General features: G+C 48.2%; 1 protein-coding gene across 4 annotated transcripts in view; it reads left to right on the forward strand.

Annotated features, from left to right (window-relative positions):
• Positions 1–22513, forward strand: part of LOC144124448 (PAT complex subunit CCDC47) — an 85093-nt gene that overhangs the window by 51867 nt on the left and 10713 nt on the right. For 2 of the 4 annotated variants that reach the window (XM_077657105.1, XM_077657103.1), the window contains exons 6-11: positions 2038–2139; positions 2303–2428; positions 14899–14981; positions 16623–16681; positions 20795–20904; positions 21427–21594. In XM_077657105.1, coding sequence (XP_077513231.1) covers positions 2038–2139; positions 2303–2428; positions 14899–14981; positions 16623–16681; positions 20795–20904; positions 21427–21594 — 648 coding nt within the window. The remainder of the gene's footprint in view (positions 1–2037; positions 2140–2302; positions 2429–14898; positions 14982–16622; positions 16682–20794; positions 20905–21426; positions 21595–22513) is intronic. The other 2 variants (XM_077657106.1, XM_077657104.1) reach the window with 1 other exon arrangement.

The raw sequence follows: 22513 nt of genomic DNA on the forward strand, positions 1-22513 counted from the left end.
CCGCACAACCACACAACTTGACTAAAAAAAGGGGCACGTCACTGATTAAGATACGCAAGTTCCTTTGATAGTAGATTTATCGATGGGCTGCTGATACAGGTGTTACCGAGCTTTCTGATATGGCAAGCCTCCGAAATGAGCCTTGTGGTCTCATCTTTATAACGGGCGATGATAGTGGTCCTATTGAGGTGCGCTTCGCAATCATCACACTCAGCACAGTGCACAGCAAGATGGTTTCTGCGAGACTTGTTCTCTATATCTTTTGCATGTTCACGCAGTCTATCATTGATGCATCGTCCCGTCTCACCGATGTAGAAACTGCCACAAGAGGTCGGGATCTTGTAAACGACACCAACACGACACTGAACGAACTTCCGCTTATGCTTCTTCTGGCAGCCTTTTCTGCTTCTATCCTCATTAACACGCTTGCACAATCCGCTAAGTTTATTCTTGGCTGAAAAAACCAGCCTAATGCCTCCTTTGCTCACTATCTTCTTTAGATTGTGCGAAACTTTGTGCACATACGGGATGCACACTGTTCTTTTTCTTTCTGCCAGAGCCGCATCGGTGCCCTTGATCTTTCGCAGACTACATTCTGCAAGCAGGGACTCAGCAACATTTGACACCATCTTCGTGGGGTAGCCTGCTGCAGATAGCCTGTTCACCTGTGCGTGGAAACTGCCTTTTGTCTGATGCAGACATGATCTTTGCAGTGCTGCTCTTAGGCATGCCTTAGCGATACCGCGCTTAACAATCTTCGAGTGAGCTGACCGGAAAGGGAGAAGGCTCTTCCTGGACCGCGGCGAGTATGCCCAACAAATATGGTTGTTAGAAATTGTCAGTTCCATGTCTAAAAACCTGAGCCTATTATTAGAGGGGAGCTCTGAAGTCAATTGGAGGTCATTAAGTTCATAACAGAACACGTCAAAAATCTCTGCAATCATTTGCTGTGCGTCATTAGTACGATATAAAATTAGAAAGTCATCAACATATCGCATTATCTTAACAATGGGCGCGTCATCGAGCTTAGTTCGAAGACGCCTGTCATAACTTGCTAGAAGTAAATCGCTTAGTACAGGAGCGATGCTCGAGCCAATGCAGACTCCTTGTTTTTGGATAAAAAACTTGCTGTCTATAGTGACAAAGGTTGATCTCATGTAAAAATTTAGCAATTCTAAAAACCTGCTAACGTCCATTCCACATGTGTTTTGGAATTTTGTTACGCCAAAGCGGTCGATGCAAAGGCTGACTTCCGCGGTCACAGAGCGCTGAGGCAAGGAATAGTAGAGGTCCTTCACGTCAATCGAGAAAGCGCTTACATGTGGTGGGCACTCTTCCCGAAGGAAGTCTGAAACAGTCTCGGGCTTCCTGATGAGGAATGGGTCGTCCACCTCCAGGTGAGAAAGGCACTTCTGCAAGAAAACAGCGACTTCACGTTGCCACGTGCCTCTTTCAGACACGATTGCGCGGAATGGGCACTGATCCTTGTGTGTCTTCGCACTGAAGAACATAGCAAGGCAGGTTCTTTTCGATGCCCCTACAGACGAAGCCAGCCTCGAGAGGCCGGCTTGTTCACAAAGCTGGACCGCTTTTTCTTGCACCTTGGCAGGTTGTGTGGTTGTGCGGTATCTTTCTGTCATGCTTACTTTGTGTTGTTACTCGTGCCATTTCATTTATATGCTGCCTCACCTGTAGCAATAAACCATTTGGTTGTTAGACAGCGCCGGTGTTTTGTGCTTCTCTTGTGTCTCGTCTTTGATTGCGCTGTTTTTTCCAATTAGTTAACGCAGCTTCTACGAAGCGCATCTGAAAAATTCTTGCTCGAGGATTTTTGTGAAGCAGCGTCCTTTAGCATCCTAGGCACATTGCATCTTTGTTGAGACCCCCTTTCACAGCCCCTTTAAGTACAGCATCTGATGCCCCATTGTCGCTCTGAGGTTTTGTGAACCCCTTTTTTAAGAGTGCATCACGGAAGATTCTCAGATAAGACCAATATGAAGATGCTGATGTGCATCTGTTGGTTGTCTCTGTGCACAGGTGATTCGGGTGACCATGAGCCCCCAGTCCATGGACGGCTTTGTCATGTGCCTGGCCACCAAAAAGACGGCGGCCCGCCTCCACAAGACCATGGCCGACCTGGTGAGAGGGACTTTCACACACTGCCGATCTGCCTGCTTCCACATGTCTGATTATTGCTAATCTGCTGTCAGTGAAGTGTGGCAGATGGAGGGGCTTTTTTCAAAGGTCTGTGGCACGTCATACAGTGAGCAGACATACACGCCCCCTGTGTGTACATGCATAGTGGTTGGTGCCCTTGCAGAGCACGTACTGCCCAGAGAAGAAGCGGCCGGACAAGTACGGTCTGCCCGCAAACTTCACAGTCCTCTCCGAGATGGGCGAGGTGGCCAACGCCATGCTGGACGCCAAGGTACTGCTGCTGCAGGGATCAACTCCTGTCGTGGTGTTGCCATGCTCTGTACTGTTTGCTTCTGAGCTGGAAAGAGGGATGCACTGCAGAGGAATCCGTGGGTTCCAATGCCGCACGGCACAGTGTACGCCTAGTGAAACTCTTTGCTTCATTCCCTTGGGTAAAAAATTAGAGCGACATAAAAACACTCATAAATGAGACAGACAGGGCAGGACTCGTTTGTCAAGAGTTTTCCTTGCTGTCCCTGACTTTGCACCCACACTTGCATTTTGCAGCTTTTTTCCGACGACAGAGACTGTGCATAAGGCCGTTAGTTTTCTACGATTATTTTAGCTCTTTTTCACACGAGCTGCTTCATTCTGTTTTTTGTAATGACATTTTGTCTGTTGAGGAATGATTGAGTGATGGAAATTCGATTATTTTGCCATCTGTATTCTGGTGAATCGTATAATCTGGTATGCCTTGACTTGTTTGCCCCAACAGTCTGGTTCAGAGCCTTGCTGACAGTACATTTCGCATGCTCATGAGGCCACAGATTCTCTACTGTGAACACAAGCCATCAATGTTCCATTGCTGATTGCTGACAAAAAGCTAGAGACAACAAATGCAGCACATAAGAAAGCGTAGACACCTCCGGCAAGCAACACGCTGCATTCACGCTGAATAATGGCAAAGTCGCTAAGGTTCTTAACTGTAGTTATTATGCATGTGCAGGGAGTGAATTTTCAGTTCAAAGCGAACAGTTTTATTCCAAGCCGCCGTGGTGGCTCAGTGGTTGTGGCGCTCGGCTGCTGACCCGAAAGAAACAGGTTCAGTCCAGGCCGTAGCGGTCAAATTTCGATGGAGGCAAAATTCTAGAGGACTGTGTGTTCTGCGATGTCAGCGCACGTTAAAGAACCCCAGGTGGTCGAAATTTCCAAGGCCCTGCACTGCGGCATCCCTCATAGCCTGAGTTGCTTTGGGACAGTAAACCCCCATAAACCAGTTATTTTGTTCAAATAGTTTCGAAGGGAAGTGAATCTTTTCGAATCAAAGGGAATACTTTGCAACTGGAAATGTAGCAGGAAAAAAAAAAGGGCTGTTCATTACAGCTTAATGGCATAGGCCAAAATAGATGGTTTGTAGAATTCACTAAGGAACTGAAATAAAATTATAACAGAATAAAAGTACCGTGTGTGTGTATATATATACACACACACACTCGCAATAATTACCCCCCCCACACACACACGCGCTTTTGTTGTTCAGAATTTATCGTTTTTTTTAAGCGATAGCTTTTCGTAGTGTGTTCCTCACTTTTTGCGCCGTCCACAGTGCAGACGTTGGCAGCTTGCCATGAAGCTGGGCTTGGCAAGACGTCGCTTGAAAGAAGCGCTGGTGGTGGTGGCTTGCTTGGCGGCCAACTGCACGCCCGGCTAGCCCACTGTGTGCCTAGAAAGCCAGCAAGTGTTTGAGCATTGTTGACGGGCTTAGCAGTTTAAATCAGAATTCTGTAAAACATCCTGTACACTAGAGATGCAGGACCTTCGGACCTTTGGTGAGCTCGAGATCAGGCGCTAAAATGCCTAACCCCTCACCACAGCTAAGGCTTAAACATTCGCAGTACGCATTCGTAACCATTTCATGAGTTTTTTTAACCTCGCATAAAAAATGTGTGCGTGACCTGCAGGGCTGACGTTCAGCATGTTCGCTTTATCTTGCCGCGATTGGCCTGTGCCACCAGCTGTCACAAAATTGTCAGATCGTAGCGTAATACAGCAGACACCTTTCGAAGTGAACGATGCTAAACATCATCATCAGCCTGACTACACCCACTGCAGGGCAAAGGCCTCTCCAATTAACCCGGTCCTTTGCCAGCTGCGCCCACCTGCAAACTTCCTAATCTCATTCAGCCACCTAACCTTCTGCCACCCCCTGCTCTTGGAATCCACTCCGTTAAGGACCAGCGGTTATCTTGCCTTCGCAGTGCATGGCCTGCCCAAGCCCATTCCTTTCTCTTGATTTCGACTGGGATGCTAAACACCGGCAACACAAACTTGTCTGACCTTTGCTTGATAATGGATGGACAGATGGATGGGTGGGCAGGCAAACGTATGTATGATATGAAATTTCGACTCTCAAAAAAATTTGAACTTTTTTTCATGTAATGAACCCTACCCCCAAATTGATGTCAACTTTTCAAGAAAAAAGATGGGTTCATTACGCGAGAGTACAGTCAAGCCCACTTGTAACAGGCGCAGTTATAACATACGCTCCCTTATTATGAACGAGGACGGTACTACCGTCAAAATATGTACCGTATTTACACAATTGTAAGTCGACTCGAATGTAAGTCAACCTTCCCCCCACATCACATTTCAGAAAAAAAAAACTTGGAGGTTGTTTACACTTAGCCTTTTATATTAAAATGCGATAGCACTATCCTGCAGCCTCCGCTTATTGCCAACCGCTATCATCTGCCGTGCGTGGGAGCCCCCGTGGGCACATTCCAAAACGAAAATTTATTATTGACTGGACTACTCATCCACACGTGCGCCATCGTCCTCACTAGCGCTGCCATCGTCATAGCTGCTGCGGTCCCACAGCTCGTCATTCGAACATTGTCGTGCAGCGAAATCCCGCCCTTCGCAAACAGCCACATCACGACATCGTGAAGAACAGCTGAAAATTTTGCCTCGCTGCAGTTGCCACACCTGTATGACCTGTTGCGAACATTGAATTCGCGGCCCAGCGCGCAGTTCGTTTCTTCAGCGTAAAGAATGACAGCCATCTTGAATGTAGCCATTGCATACCCAAAGCAGCTTGTTAACAGCTAGTGTCTAGGCGAAGAGCACATGACTGTGCTGCCGAGTTTGGAAAGCTCTGTGGTAGGGTCTAGACTGAAGAAGCAGCAGACGTGCATATGGAGAAGTAAATGCCCCTTGTGTCTGACTGTGTATTTTTGGTTGTAATATGGGAAGTGCACTTACTACGAACCTCGGATACAGCAAACGCAGTCTGCATGACCGTCAGGTTCGTTGTAAGTGGGCTTGACTGTATATGGTAAATGCTGTAAAACTTACATTAGGCAGTGTTCAAGCAGCAGCAAGCCAAAGCGCACTAATCATCATAGTAAATACAAGGGGGGTGGTACTGCGCACAAAAAGACAAGGACAAGAAGATAACACAACAGGCGCAGACTCACGACTAACTTTATTGACAACACTACACTCCTTTAATAGTTTCAAACTGTCACATCACACACATGTGGAAACCAAAAACTTGTCTTCATTCTGATACAGTTTGATAGAAGGGTCACTTACGCAATCTTTATTCTTCTGTTTGATACAAAACGCCTCGGCTAACTCACGCGCCACCTGGTCACGGCTCCTCCTCAAAACTTTTGTATCTGTCAGCAAAGGCAGGCAAGGGTTATTGTGCGTAGCATCCGGGCATGCGCCACAATGCAGGGGTAAATTCGACCCTGTCCCTGATTTCATGGAACGCTGGTGTTCCCTTAAGCGCTCATTCAGACATCGGCCTGTCTGACCGATGTATACCCTGCCGCAGGTGAGGGGAATCTGGTATACGACACCCGTCTGGCACCTGACAAAACGAGTGGCATGACGCTTCTCGCAGTCCGCTTTCCTCTTCCCTCCGGACATGACCTGAGGGCATAATGAGGCCAACTTGCATGGGGCGGTAAAAACTACCGGCACGCCGTAGCGTTTCGCCACGTTCTTCAAGTTGTGGGAAATTCTGTGAATATACGGTAGAACCACTGGCTTCATTTCCTTAGAACGGCCACTATCCCGGCACGTCCTATCTTTCAGTTTGCGCAGAAGGTTCTCTGCCACTGCAACAATGATTGAAGCAGGAAAACCAGCCTTCGTCATCCTAATTACCTGATTATTGAGGCTCTCGTGCACCAGGTGAGCGCAAGACTTAGACAAGGCGCCCTGCAAGCAATACGTTCCGATAGCCCGTTTAACAGTCTTGGAATGTGCTGACCTGAAAGGCAACAGGTCTTTTCGTGCGCGCGGTAAGTACATCCAGCAAACGTGATCTGGTGTTAAAGTCAGGTTAATATCTAAAAACTGTAGCTTGTCATGTTCCGGTAACTCGTGAGTAAAGGTCAGACCCTTCCCATGTCGTCTGAAAATCGACAAAAATTCTTCCACAATCACAGTGTGCGTCGCGCCAGGTCGATTTTTAAGAAACAGTAAATAGTCATCAACGTACCTAAATATTTTCAGAGTTGTCTCATCGTCAAAATAGCGCACCAGATCACAGTCAATGCTGGACAAGAAGATGTCAGCCAGTACAGGTGCCACACAGGAACCAATGCAAATTCCTTTGCGCTGAACAAGGACCTGATCGTTAAAAGATACAAAGGTAGAACCAAGATAAAACTCAAGTAAAGACATAAAATTGTTCAGCGTTATACCGCAGGCATTCTGAAAAGCTATTACACCCCTATCTTCAATACAAGACCTGACGGAGCAAAACAGGGCATCGTGGGGTATTGAAAAGAACAGGTTTTCAACGTCAATTGAAAAGGCGTTTTCAATTGACGCCTTTTCAATTGACGTTGAAAACCTGTTTTTACCGCCCCATGCAAGTTGGCCTCATTTTGCCCTCAGGTCATGTCCGGAGGGAAGAGGAAAGCTGACTGCGAGAAGCATCATGCCACTCGTTTTGTCAGGTGCCAGACGGGTGTCGTATACCAGATTCCCCTCACCTGTGGCAGGGTATACATCGGTCAGACAGGCCGATGTCTGAATGAGCGCTTAAGGGAACACCAGCGTTCCATGAAATCAGGGACAGGGTCGAATTTACCCCTGCATTGTGGCGCATGCCCGGATGCTATGCGCAATAACCCTTGCCTGCCTTTGCTGACAGATACAAAAGTTTTGAGGAGGAGCCGTGACCAGGTGGCGCGTGAGTTAGCGGAGGCGTTTTGTATCAAACAGAAGGATAAAGATTGCGTAAGTGACCCTTCTATCAAACTGTATCAGAATGAAGACAAGTTTTTGGTTTCCACATGTGTGTGATGTGACAGTTTGAAACTATTAAAGGAGTGTCGTGTTGTCAATAAATTTAGTCGCGAGTCTGCGCCTGTTGTGTTATCTTCTTGTCCTTGTCTTTTTGTGCGCAGTACCACCCCCCTTGTATTTACCATGATTGACCGACTAGCCCAACAACGTACGCTCTTAAATCATCATAGTCTCAAGCCCTTACCATACTTACTTGAAATTATATAAAAGTCGCAGATGGATTTTGGACACGATTCATGACACCGAGTTACGCATCGTACCGCGGACGTGTCGCATGTGATGCTGCAATTTCTCTGACCTCGTTCACGTACTCGACTGAACTGTGCACACACATTCGTGCCACTGCCGGAGGAGGTCAGCAGAAGCGCAGCGCATGTATACCACTCAGCAGACCAGCCCACCTTGCATGTTGCGCTGCTCTGGAGAAGGAGATGCGTGTACACCTCCTTCCCCCATGGAGTTCACCCGTTCATGAAAGGCAGATGTAAATGGAACTCTTCTGAGGCAAGCCTTTTTGTACGAACACGCAGGAATAAGCACGGGAGCAGTACTCCTACATCAAGATCATGGGCACAAGAAAATGGCAGTGCTCTTTGAAGCAAAGACTGTGCACCCATGCAAAATGCTTCGCAGTCCTGGCTTTGTCGCGGTACCCACAATTACCGGTGTTTCAGCTCCCACGTAATTTGAGCAGTTGAAGGGTGTAAACAATAAGGTATGGCCTGCTTCGAAGCTGGTTTCATCGCAACTATATGAAAGTTTGTGCCGATGAAGCGCTCGCCTCAGTCACATAGGTAGTTCTGCATTCTTATCTGTTTTTGTCATATGTGGGTCCTTACACGTGGCAGGCCTCACATTCCTTATCAGCGATGTGCTGAACGTTGCAGCTGTCGAAGACTGAGTTCGTGGACGTGACATCCAGCACGGTGTGATGGCGCGAAAGTGTTGGAGCGTGTATAAGGCCATCGACTGCTTCTCCCAGCAGCTTCTTTTTCTAAATTCAAGAACTTTGACCAGTTTTTGAATACTGCTGTTTGCTTGAAGCCCAAATCAAATACAGTAATTCCTCGTTATGATGAAATCGCTTTACTCGAAATATCGCTTTATTCGAGTTTTCTTCCAGTCCCGAACCAAACGCATGCATTTTAAACCGCATTACTCGAACCGCACGAAGAGCTTGACCCGCTTAGAGCAAAGTGGCGAGTGGAGGCATCGCCGCCACCGAGCGCCGGCAACCCTTTTGCACATGCAATGTTAAATTAATACAACCGATGAATTAGTCTCATACAGGCACAGAACAGGCCACAAAAGTACCAAACCAGTGATCGAAGACCAAGCAGAGGGTACCAAGCAAGTGCCGAGTGCCCCCAGCTGTTTACAGCGGAGCGAATGGAAGCTGTCAACTTCCATGGTGCAGCGTGCCTGAACTGTTAATCTAAGTCGCAATCGCATCGCTGGTGCCCCTGTGATAGAATCTACAGGAAAGTAAAGTTTTCCTGATGCTTTGCGGTGCCAGGAAACCACAGTCTCTTGAATGCCTAAAGGTGGCCAAAAGACTGCGGGCAGGCTTGCTCCGTAACATTCCATGGGGTGCACTCAATGAGCAAAGTTTTACCGCTCTGAAGAGCACTTCTGGCTCTGAAACATGCCTAAAAGAACAAAAAAAGTGTCCCTCCAATTATGGTCCAATTCACTTGCAAGTCGCAGAGGTTGTGCGACTGTTTTGATCGAAAAGCGACAGTCACAGGCCAGTCACTCGCTGCTCGATTTTCCAGAATTACGGCTGCGAGTCGTAAACCGCTGAACCAATCAGCGAGCGAACCGAGCTTTCGGCAACAATGCCAACCGCGGATGCACCGGGCAACGAACTGAGCTGCTCCCTGGCTGCCGTAGTCGTCGCTAAGCCTAACCGTTTCACGTCGGCCAAAGCAGACAAAACTCTGTAAAGTGCTCGAACTTCATTCCCGAGAGTTTTCGCTTCAAACGAGAAGGCGACCCGCAGGTCGCACTTGCAAGTGTGAACGACGGTGTTGTCAAGCTGCTGGCTGGGCGCATGCCCTTTGCCATGTTCGATGCGAGGAGCTGCGTTAAAGGGACTATGCAATGAATTAAAAGTTGCTTGTAAATGTTTTCATTGCTTAGAAATGATGCTAAGGAGCATCCACACTAAGTATGAGTGTTTGGAAGTGAGCACGCAATTCATTATGAATTTTTAAAAATCGTGTTTTAAAAATTCGCGGGCCGATTCGTGTTTTCGTAGTGACTGGTTTTGAAAGTAAAATCTTGAACATATACGTTACTAGTTCTGTGACGTCGGCAGGCCACCACACGCTGTCATTTGCTGAAGCCACGGCAGCCACGACGTCACGGGCACACTTCCGGTAGCCGTGAAAGTCGTCTGCTCGTGCCGCCGCGCGAGTACCTCGGGCAGTCTTCGCAGTGCGACATGGTTGGAGACCGGCGACGCAGACAAAAACCAGCCTGCCGACCAGGTCTTTGCGAGATCGGATGCCGGGCAAAAACATTCCCCAAACACGAACTCGATTTGTGTTGATAAGAAGCTCTGGAATAGAAAAATGTATCATTTCTGAAATTTCATCCTACAGCCGCTTGCTGCTGCTGCTGCTGCTGCTTGGTGCGGCTCTCCTGGCGTCTGCTAGATCCGCTGCTGAAAGCGTCACAGAAATCGAGCACTACTTTGCTGTGAGATGGGCTCGCAGTAAAGGCAAAGGGGCTAGACTAGTTCCTTTATTACGGCACTGGCTAGTTCCGCAGCGCCGTCATCTACGGCATCGATGCGAAACCAGCTAGGTTTAGTGACGACCAGGGCAGCCGGGAAGTAGTGCAGTTTGTCGCTCAGCACTCCCGCAGGCGGCGTCGTTGCCAAAAGCTCAGCTCTTGCGCAGGCATGCTATCATTGCGCAAATATAGCAGGCAGCCTTTCTGTTAGCATGGCTCTTGTCCTTTCTGGTACGAACGTGAAGTAGCGAGCCAGCTTGGGGCCGACTAGCCTGCGTCCCGTCGGCCGCAGTCATAAAAATGAGCTTAAGATGGTTTTTGGCCTAAATCATAAATGTTGGTACAGAGAAATGTGAAAAATATATCCTTTTTGAGGGTCATTGATCAATACCGAGTAGCTGGTAGAAGTAACAACTCTGATACGAGCAAATTTCTTGCCAGAATCGCCTCGCAGCTGCCGCTGGCCCGCCGTTGCTGTCCGGCTCGCCTGACGCCCGCAGCTGTCCGCTAGCTCCGCTCCCGTAGGCGTCGCGGAAATTGACCATAGTTTATTGCGAGATTATGCTGTTGACAGCAAAGCGATATTAAGAGTGTACTGTACCTTTTAATATAGCGCAGGCGACTTCCGAAGCATCGTCCGCTGCACCTTCGATGCAAAAGAAGCTATAGGTCTAGCTACAACCAGGGCCGCCAGGCAGCAGCGCAATGCGCCGGCCGGTGCGACCACAGGTGGCGCCATTGCTGAAAGCTCGCTACTTGGGCAGACGTGCTTTGTCGCTACTCGAGTGTATATCAGGCGATCTTTCTGATAATATGGCTATTATTCTTTTCTGGTGCAAACTTCAGCACCAAGCCAAGAATCAGTCAGTCACTGCTGCGCGGTGGCAAACTGTACGCTTTGAGCTTGGGCCAAGCAGCGCATCGATGCTTGCCACTCCGAGTGTTCCTGCTTGCACTGGGGCTGCAGTTCGCAAGCGGCGATCGGTGCAGCGTGCCGGCCATGTTTTCGCACATGTGTCGCCTGCTTTACTCCCTCCGCAAGTGTCGCACTTCAGATATGCACTTCTGAAGAATGCAAATATATCTTTCCTCGGTAGCATCGTGGGTGTAGGTTCTCAGTCTGGAGGTGCCAAGTTCGAGTCCGCGTGTTTCAGCATTTTTTTTTTTAATTTTTAGCCTTAAATAAACTTCGTTGTTTGCCTGCGACTGACTGGATTTATTTTTCGTGCCATGCCTTTCTGGCCCAACAATCAGAGCTGCTCAGTACTGGGCGGCACTCAATCTATGTTCATAATCACGATTGTTAAGGAGCTTACTTTACTATATGGGGATTTGTTTAAAAGAGTTATGACAAAAGAAGAGTGAGAACGAGAAAGGGCCAAGTCGGCAGGAGGTCTCGCACGGCGTCTGGCTAGTGCGGCATGGGAGTTGGCGGACCATCGGTCAACTGCCGTCTTGTGTGAGACCTGGCGCCAACGCCGACGCTCGGCCGACTTTTTTGACCGGCGCAGTTTGACATAGAGCGAGACATCATAACGACACGGTTTTGGCAGACCGACTCGGCCTACTGTTGGCCTAGTATGACAGGCCCTTAAAACTACAACAGACGGCAAGCAAAGGAATCCAACGTGCACCGCAGTTCAGGACGACGAGAGCATGGCCGGTCTCGAGGGTATAAAGAAAACATCTCTGGGCCCTGTCCCAGAGATGTTTTCTTTATTTTTTTCTGGTGCCCCGCGTGTACGAGTTGAGGGGGGAGAGGAGGAGCGTAATTTTTAATTGTCTACATCTTCATTGTTATTGATGCTAGCTCAAAAATTCTTGTGCTGGGGTGACAAGTCATGGAATGTCTATCTCTTCTCTGCTTTACGTAGCCTCAAATAATTTATTGCATAGTCCCTTTAACAAGTCAGGAAGACGACTTTGGGGGAGCCGGTCTAGAAATTTGCTCGCCACCCACCATAGTTGGCCTGCATCGCAATAAAACACTGCCCCCTAGCTTCATTGCACTTTTGACAGTGCAAATCGACCGATAACTTGCCGAAAACACGAAAAATTCGAGCGTCGCCAGCGGCGAGTCACGCTGTCAACACGGCGGGTCAACGCAAAAGTGGTGTTTCCCCGGCGATTATCTCGAGTCAGTCATGCTCGATTCACACCATCCGACTCGACAAGCGGTCTAATGCGTGGTAGGGCCATTGAATTTTGTTCCTAGACATTTTTCAATGGCGCAGACGCGACGCTGTGCGAACACTGCCACTCGAACTGTAGAATTGGCACAGTGTCGTTGATAATGGTACGCCGAAAAACCCACGTTTTGCAAACGTCACAGCTGCACACCTCGGGAAAAAATTGCCCAGTAATCATGCGAAGCCCCTACTGCAAAACCGTTCTGTTTTCACGACTGTGCTGCATACCCACAATGAGCGGCTAATCGTTTTTTGAGCACAATCTCAGACTCGAGCCACGGCATTTGTGGTGCTTTCCAGCGCAATACGGCGATACTCTTGACCCCACCCCCCCACCCCAATAAAAAGCGGCCGCTGCCTTCGTGATTCGACATACCCCAAAAGTTGAATGAATGCATGGGCGGCGACCACCCACGGCGTCGTGCAATGCTTGGTCAGATTACAGCAGGGATTGCATACGCCCGGTAAGAGCTTGAAACAGACAAAGCTCATTGCCTTTTTTGCACCTGAATAAAGTTTTGCTTCACTAAATACATTGCATTTTGACTTCCTCGCAGTTGTGGCGAAGTTAGAGCTTGACTGCATTAGTTTTTTTTGGGTGGTCGCTTACATTGAATTACCGCTTACAGTAAACGAATTTTTTCGCCGTCCCGCTGACTTCGTTATGACGAGGGATTACTGTACAGCATTATTCGCTTCAAATGTTCAAATGTTTGCAAAACAGTGGAAGTAACCACTGTGCCAACATGCTTCCGTTTTTTAGAGACATTGGCGGCTCATCAACACTTAGTTTTCTTCACAGCAGATTCCGCGAGACATTTGTCAGTGCAGTTTTTTGAGGCTTGCGAGCCACGCCGGCACCACAAATTCAGTCTGGTATTCTCTGGTGCCTGCAGCAGCGCATGTCAAAATGTAGAAAGACGTAATTACCATTCCGTAAAACAGTGCAAATTTTGTCATAAGAAAGCAACGACAATACATTCGGAAGTGACGAGCTATGTATGAACCTCCACTGATTCGCCATCTTGCCCAGTGTGGCCAGACTTCGCAGCGCCTCCTGAAATTGGGTTTGCTCGCCAATGCTTCAGGCATTTGAATGAAGTATTCTGCTCACCGGGAAACGTTGGTAGATGACTGATACAAGGGAATAGAGACCCACTTTTTTAATTTATTTTTTACCCTATTTTTATCAACAAAGGGAGGCTGAAGAACCAGATTCTTGATGCTCAGAAAGCTTTTAAAGAATCTAGGTTAGGCCTTATTTTTACGTTTGAACTGTCAAGGATAACGAGCTACAGTTTTTGGACATTCGTCTGCGCTTTGAAATAACCCATAAGCAGCCTTGAATTTTTCTTCATGATGCTCGAAAGTAGTGAAGAATGTCTCCAGCATTGGTGCTGCCCTGCTGAAATCACTCAGTGGCAGAGAGCAAATGACTAGATTGGCTATCCGAGCTCTGTGATTACAGCAGCATATGAAAAATTGGTTGGGAAGGTAAAATGTGAACTGCCTTTTCCTGATCCAGCTGCCAGGAATGCAGGAGGTAGTTTGGGATACCTTAGCAGCGTAAGGTGAACGTTGAGCAGTGCTTTGGGTTGATGTCCTTGAAGATGGCCTGCTTGTTAGCATGTTTACTGAGAAAAATCGATATGACATCTGAATATAGCCCCTTTTTATGCCCCGCAAAACATAAGCCTGAGTATGTGCCCTGCACGTGCGCTGTGGGTTACGACTTCCCTCTCTCTTGTGTCACACAGATGGGCACTGCATTGCCATTTATTTGAAGGAAGAATTAGTCTTCTGCCTGGTATTCCCACGTGAGTGTACATTGCAAGGACTGCGAAAAAAAAGACTACGAAGCTGTGCCTCTTGATAAGCCTGAGATTTTATACTGGTGTAGAGACTGTTGTACACGTGAACCGTTCGAAGCACATGTCATTAACAAAAACCAAATATGTGTGTGTTAGTAATCCCTCATTATCACTTGCTGATTGTAAGGTGTGATTTTTGGATGCGGCATTCTGAGCAGGTTGTCGTTTCTTCCTTCACTTTCATCACGGCCTAGCTAGGGGGCTGCTCACCCACCACTTCCGCCCACCTTCACTCGGTAGATAAATTGTGTCGCGTGTGTGAATTGTAAAAGAATCAACGTAATCATTGCATCAGATGCCTGATTGCCCCATAGAATTTTTGGCAGTGCTCTTGCATTGGTGCAAGACCTTTGCTCATGCCGTATTGCTCTCAGCCACTATCTTGAGGTGTGTCATGCTGAGACTGTGCACGACCAATGGATTGCACCCGCGTGAATTGCTGCTCCTTGAGTCACTGTGGGGTATGGCCCTTACTGGGCACACTGACACTGAAGAGGATGTGTCACCAAGCTCAGTGGTGGAAAGCAGAGGGTTCCATGTGAAAGTAATGCAGTCTGTGCTGTGTGACTGCTCTGAAAATGTATTTTGAGTTGAAAGTACGTGTCAGCATGACTTATCTGGGATGATACGTGCAGGTGCTGTCGGTCATCAAGCGCTATGAGGAGTGCATCGACTACATCCACATGTCGGACCAGTACTCGGGCCCCCGGCTGCAGGAGTGAGTGCAGCCTGGCTTCATCTGATGAGAAGGAAACGGCACAAAGTGAACAGGGCTGAAGGGGGAAGCCGTTAACGTTTTGACTAGAAGAGGCAAAGCGTTCTTCATTGGCCTCCACTCTGAGGGGGAAGGGGGAGGGCATGGCAGCTGCTGAAGAGGGTCCAGGGGTTCACTTGCGAGGAACCCCGGGGGTGGAGAGATAGGCTGCTTGAAAGGCTGTGTCTTCACACAAGGCGAGCTGCGACAGGTGGCAGGGTATGGCTTGTTGGGCTGGCCTCCTGAAAAACTAGAACAGCACGATTGAGCAGTAAGGCCAAAGGAAAAAAACACTTTTCTCGGAATGGCACGAAATCTTCAATTCGAGACAATGTTTTTAAATAAAAGCCACAAATCATCAACAGAACACTACTTTGATTCAGAGAGGTCAGTGAATTTTGAAAACAGGACATCAAGCATGGCTAGTATACCCACATCATCAGCACATGTAAGGATAAGTACCATAGATTTAAAAAAATTAAAAATTGCCTTTTGAGAAAAGGAAATGGCTCAGTATCTGTGTCACATATTTGGGCACACCTGAACCCTGCCATAAGGAAAGGGATAAAGGAGGGAGTGAAAGAAGACAGGAAGAAAGAGGTGGAGATAGTGGAGGTCTCCCAAATAATTTCGATCTTTAATGTGCACTGGCATCCCACAGCACACAAGCACATTTTTGGGACACCTTTTTCCGCTTTGCCTCCATGGAAACGGGGCCGCCGTGGTCGGGTTCGAACCCGGATACTCCGGCTCAGTAGATGAGCGTCTTAACCACTGAGGCACCACAGCGGGTTTACCGTAGATTTCAGTATTTTGATTTTTTTGGTGCATTCCAGCTCTGCAGTTAAGCTTACCATCTTATGATTGGATATACCTTCAAGAGCACGTATTTAAGGGGTGCCGTGAAGGATGCTATTATTAACAAGGAAAAAACCTAGAATAGACATGTTTCCACTTTGTGTTTGTGTTGGTTCAGTGACTAATTGTGTTAGGTCATGAAAAAGTATAATATCAACAAAAGGCTCAGTAGAGCTGCATATGGGAACGGGGAATTCATTGCTCCAGTTTATAGACAGAACGTTAAAGTCACCACCAAGAATTAAGTTCCAGGAGTGTCTTCTGCTAATGGTTTATGGGGTGTAGTGTCCCAAAGCAACTCAGACTATGAGGGACGCCGTAGTGAAGGCTTACACCGTAGTGAAGGGTTCCGTAAATTTCTACCACCTGGGGTTCTTTAACGTGCACTAACATCGCACAGTAAACGGGCCTCTAGCATTTTGCAGTCTTCGAAATGCCACCGCCATGGCCGGGATCGAACCCGTGTCTGTCAGGTCAGCATCCGAGCACCAAAACCACTGAACCACTGTGGCGACGAATAAGAATGAGGTGGAGCGCATTTAATACAGGACAAGGTTAATTGGAGAGATATGTGAGAGGCTTCTGCCCGGCAGAGGACATAGTCAGGATGATGATGATGACGACAGTGCTAGGATTTCTATGGCATGGTTTCGTTTTCATGCCTTCAGTTGGTTACGGCGTGTAGGTAGTCTAGCAGAACCGATACACGGGGGGGCTAAGTGGGCTGTGTATTGTGATTTTGTGCAGGGACACCCAGCCAACCAAGTTGCCTGAAGTGAAGAAGGTGCTTCTCTTTGGATTCAATGGTCAGTGGCATTGAGAGTGGGTGCATTTAGGCATTCTCTGGATTGTGACGGGCTGCCCACCGGGTTGTGGGCAGGTGTAGAGTGGAGACCACTTATAACGTAACCGCCTATAATGCGGGGCTGGATATAACACGGTTTTTGCAGGCCATCGATCTGCCTCCTATAAGTCTCTAGGTAAAGTCATGCCTGTTATTACGCAGTTGTGTGGAGCGACACACCGGAAATTGTGCACTTTTGAATTCTACTCGCTGATTGTATGGAACAGCTAGCGCACTTCCCTGCACGGCACCGGGGGCTTCTGATGTGCATTACCGCTCACTCCAAGAAGCAAGCACAGTGAAAAATTATGTGGCGATCGATCGATGGAAATACAAGAGCATGAATCATTTCCTTGATCGGTGAAACGCTACTGCTTTGGCTACGCTTTGTTCGATTTCGCTTTGCAGTTTAGACACACTCTCCTTTCACCCGTCGAAGGCACTGCTTCGTAGTTGTTGTCTTCCATAATCACCCAGTTGATTGTGTTGCCATTTTTTGAAGGAGCGGTGGTCACAACGTTGTTCGCACCACAAGTCCGTCTACTCGTCACCCTACTCCGTGGTGAAATCGCCTCTGTCTCATTCTCCACGGCCGGTCTGCTGCCACTAATCTAAGCAAGCAGCAGTCACAATGGGTTGTTTTTGTTCAGTGATAAAGAAACCCTTTTTGGAAAGGAAGCTACCCGTCTGGCGTTTATTTTGACCTGAAAAAACAATGTTTTTGTTATAGTGCGGTGCCACCTATATACCTACCCTTGAATCATGCCAAAGACGGCTGTGGCTTGAATTTGTTTCCCTTTTTCAGCAAGCTTGCAATGAACCAGTTGCCTTATATAGCACCAGCAATAACATACCACGCACGACATCATCATGCTGATTCACTGACACCCTACTATGTGTGAACAGATACATTTAAATTTTCTTTCTTTTCTCGCACAGCATCGGATGGGAAGGATGCCTTACTGACAGCTACATCATCATCATCATCAGCCTTGCTACACCCACTGAGGGCAAAGGCCCCTCCCATGCCTCTCCAATCAACCCTGTGTTTTGCCAGCAGCGCCCCCCCCTATGCCTGCAAACTTCCTAATCTCATCCGCCCGCCTAACCTTCTGCCGCCCCCTGCTACGCTTGCCTTCTCTTGGAATCCACTCCGTTACCCTTAAGGGCAAGCGGTTATCTTGCCTTCACATTACATGCCCTGCCCGAGCACATTTCTTCCTCTTGATTTCGACTAGGTTGTCATTAACCTGCGTTTGTTCCCTCACTTACTCTGGCCACTTCCGCTTATACCTAACATTTTTCTTTCCATGGCTCGCTGTGCTGTCCATAACTTAAGCTGAACCCTTTTCGTTAGCCTCCACGTTTCTGCCCCGTAGATGAGTACCTGTAACATACAGCTGTTGTACACTTTCCTCTTGAGGGAAATTGGTAAACTGCCACTCATGATCTGCGAGAATTTGCCAAATGCGCTCCACCCCATTCTTATCCTTCTAGTTATTTCCCTCTCATGATCCAGATCAGCTGTCACTACCTGCCCTAAGTAGACTCATTCTTTTACCGCTTCCAGCACCTCGCTTCCGATTGTGAACTGCTGTTCCCTTGCTAGACTGTTGGACATTACTTAGGTTTTCTGCGTGTTAATTTTTAGACCCACCGCTCTGCTCTGCCTATCTAACTCATTGATCATCCTTTGCAGTTCACCTCCTGAGTGATTCAGCAAGGCAACGTTATCAGTGAATCGCAGACTATTTAGGTATTTTCCATTAACTCTTATCCCCAAATGTTCCCAATTCATGCCTCAGAGTACCTCCTGTAAACAGGCGGTGAATAGCATTGGCGAGATCGTATCTCCTTGCGTGACGCCCTTCCTTATTGGAATTTTATTGCTGTCTTTGTGGAGGACTATGGTAGCTATGCGGTTGCTATATATACAGTAATTCCTTGTTATAACGAAGTCAGCGGGACAACGAAAAAATTCGTTATAAGCGGTAATTCAATCTAAGCGATCACCCGAGAAAAGCTAAAGCAGTCGAGCTTTAATTGCGCCGCAACTGCGAGGATGTCAAAACACGATGTATTCAGCAAAGCAAATACTTTATTCAGGTGCAGAAAAGGTAGTGAGCTCTGGCTGTTTGATGTTCTAACCGGGTGCATGCAACCCCTGCTCTAATCTGACCAGGCATTGCACGAGGCAGTGGCTGCTTTTGTGGGCCTTAAAGCGCCCAAAGGGCCTTGGGGGCCTTAAAGTTACGTGCCTTAAAGCGCCAAGACAGTCTATAAATACACGGTGGTGCGGTGAGCTCTTAACTGCAGCTAGCCTGTAGTCAGGCCTAGCTTGGAGGCTTGTAGCTGCCGCGTGCGGAATGTAAAGATCTGAGGCCACTGAATGTGTTCAGCAGCCAATTAAAAAACAGCAAAGGAAGAACTAGAGCAGCCGCAATACAGCAATCCACAGCCCATATCCAACAAGACCAAGAGCAGTGACTAATCAACTTTTCTTGCCTTTTAGTAATGTTCTTGAGTGCAGCAGCCACAAAAATTACATACCACGAAATAATGAAATTGCTGTACATCATCATCATCTCGACCAAAAGCATATTGATTATTATGAGTGCACAGGAAACTCTCGTTTGTGAAAGTTACAAATTCGTGCTGAATCGGCATCATAGATTTAATTCGGATAGTGGGATTGTTCACTGCACATCATGGACTACCGTAAAATTCCGAACAAGTGCCCCCACTCATGCAAGAGCCCCCCCCCCCCCCCCCCCCGCCCACCCTCTCCGCGCCCTTATCATGCACCGCGCCCAGGCAACACTGGCCTGCCCCATCCAGTCCCAAGAATCCAATCCAATTCAATCCTGCTTTTCAAGCCATTCACACGCCCATTCGTCGCGCGCCATTTGTCTTGTTTTAGCGTTGTCCAGTCGGCAATGCATTCTTACACAGTGGCGAAGAAACTTGAGGTCATACAGTGGCATTGGGAAAATGGAAGGAACGTGCACCAAACGTCTCGAGACTGCAAGTTTGACCGGAAACAGGTTTGGGAATGGGACAAAAATTTCGAGAAGGTTGCTACAGCAAAACTTAGAAGGAAGTTGAGTAAAGGCGCGCCAGTGTTTAGTCAATACGCAAAAGATGCACGCTTCGTGTTCTTTGAGCCGGAAAGAACGGCAGGACGTTTTATTCCATGTGCACTGCGCTTTTTTTTTTTTTTCTAGCGGGAAAATGTTACCAACTTGAATTTCAGCACCGTTCCGGGATAGTGCCCCCTCCCCCTTCTCCTTACTTTGCCAGTAATTTCGACTTGCGGGGAGGGGGCTGCCTGCTCAGAATTTTACGATATTGGTATTTGTTTTTATATGCCCACACTGCCACACTGACCAGGAGGACTCAAATCACGATCTGAATGTGAGCCGACTCTTACCAAGACTCACTCATTATCTGACCATGAGCCAGTACTTACTACCCACATCATGATCAGAATGTGAGCCCAGACTCTTGTCTCGGACTGTGATCTGAATGTGAGTCTGGACTCACTTATGACTCTGATCATGATCTGAATGTGAGTCCAAGCTCACTCGTGACTCAGATCATGATCTCAATGTGAGTCCAGGCGCACTCACAACTCAGGTCTTGATCTCAGTGTGAGTCCAGGCTCACTCACGACTCGGGTCTTGACCTCAGGATGAGTCCAGACTCACTCACTACTCAGGTCATAATCTGAAATGAGCCTGAGTGAGTTAGCCGACCTATGCATGAATTGCCCATGTATCGCAGGGGACTTGAATACGGATATAAATTACCGTTAAAATGCAAAGAGGCACATGGCACTAAGTTTCACGGAGGTGTGCATTTGCCCAGCAGGGATTGGAATTCACAGAACAGTTCCCGGCCACAAAGGGAGGGTCTGCGGATTGCAGTGCCTCCAATCTGTGCATGGTTCAGCAGCCACTGGCTGTGCCTGCATAGAAATTGGGTGCCTTTGCGAGGCTCTTTTGTACTCCACTGCTCAGCTCGGGCCAAGTGGGCAACATAACAATGGTCTGGTGTGTGCCCTGGTTTCATGCAGTGCCTGGCATGGGCCGTGTGTCAGCCGAGACCATGGAAGAGATGCGGCCACTCCTGCAGCTGGTCTTCTACTGTGTTGACAAGGTGCGCCGCTTCAAGCTCAGCAAGGAGGTCAGTGCCCCCATTAGCCATCCTACAAGTGCGTTTGAGGCGTGGCATGGTGATTTTCGCATGCTTTTTGTGGATTCAGCTCGACATATTATTTTGCTGCGAGATGGCATCGCAGCACATGCACAGCTGAAAGCAACAGTTGCACAACGATGCATTTGCATTTAAGACCAGCAGTCGGAGGCATGTGGCCAACAAAGGCGATTAAACATCGCTGCATTCTTGCTTTCAACAGTGCGAGATTGTTGCTTATGTGTCTTATCATCATCCAAAAACTAAAGGAAAGGTTTGGGGTTCTGAAAAACACAGTTGAATGCTGCCATCCCATTCTGTGGTTTTGTGCAACTTCCTGCAGCAAGTCGTCTGTGTTAGCACATTAGGTGATGTGTCCTCAATGTGGAAGCCCTCCACTTTTCCAACAGAGTTCTGGCACTTTTTTCCTGTTCGGTGGCATTGACTGTTAGCTTTCTTTTTTTTCTGCCCCTGGCCAATGTGATGAGGTGTGAAGGGAATGTTGATTACCAGGCCAAGCAGAAGAGTGACCGCAACCGGCTCAAGGTGGAGGAGGAGTTCCTCAAGACTACACACGCCCAGCGCCAGGAAGCAGCCCAGCTCAAGCGTGAAGAGCGCCGCCGTGTCGAGAAGGAGCGCATCATGAACGAGGAGGACCCTGACAAACAGCGCAAGTGGGAGGTGAGTGTTGCAGACACTTGGGGCTAGCTTCTTTATACAGTAGAACCCTCCTTTTACGTCCCCAGGTGCTACATTTTCGTGAACTAGTCCCATCCAAGCTCCCTTAGAAACCCATGCACTACAAACTCGGCTGTTAAGTTGCATCTGTGACAGCTTTCCCGCGTGTTAACGTCGCAAATGTCCCAGTGCTTCACCCGGTGCTGGAATTTTGGCAGCCTACTTGTAGTGTGCGCGGAACGACAATGGGGGCCAAAATGGAACTCTAGATTCCATCGGTACTTGGCCCCCATTCTGTTTGGCGGCTTCTGGCGTGCGGCACCCATGCGGACATCGCAGCACACTTAGGGGCAGCGGGGGTCTTGCTGCTGGAGTTGGTGGTGTGGTACGGAGGCCTACTCCATACCACACCACCATCTCCATCTTACAGTCTATTGGTGCAGCTCCATAGCCTCTGTGGCACGAACAACTGAAGGCGCGAAAACGAAACTATGCCATGGCAAATGCCATCCAGGCAGCGCTTTACAAGATGTAGTTGCGCTGGTTGGCTCCCAGGCATACCTTAAAAACGCGTGTAAGGGCCGCACCCATGTATGGGCTGCACCCTGTTTTCCAGAAGGAAATATTAGAAAAAAATAATATCCCTGTAAGGGCCGCACCCAAACTTTCCACAAGACCTATGCGGGAATAGCCAACTAAATGCATGCGCCGTGGCCTCCATGATCAGCTCCGGTTGCGAGCAACGGTGAGCTTGATCGCGGAGGCGATGCATGCGCACAGGAGCTTCCAGGTGCCGCCCACAGATGGCACCAGAAGTGGCGGTTCATAATCATCATCGTCGACTTTTCTCTCCACCGCGAGCTCCTGCCAGCTCCCGCTATCCATACCGGCATGAGTATTACCAGCTCCAGCGTTTTGTGCA

This window comes from Amblyomma americanum, chromosome 3, assembly GCF_052857255.1.
Source record: "Amblyomma americanum isolate KBUSLIRL-KWMA chromosome 3, ASM5285725v1, whole genome shotgun sequence".
Taxonomy (NCBI): Eukaryota; Metazoa; Arthropoda; class Arachnida; order Ixodida; family Ixodidae; genus Amblyomma; species Amblyomma americanum.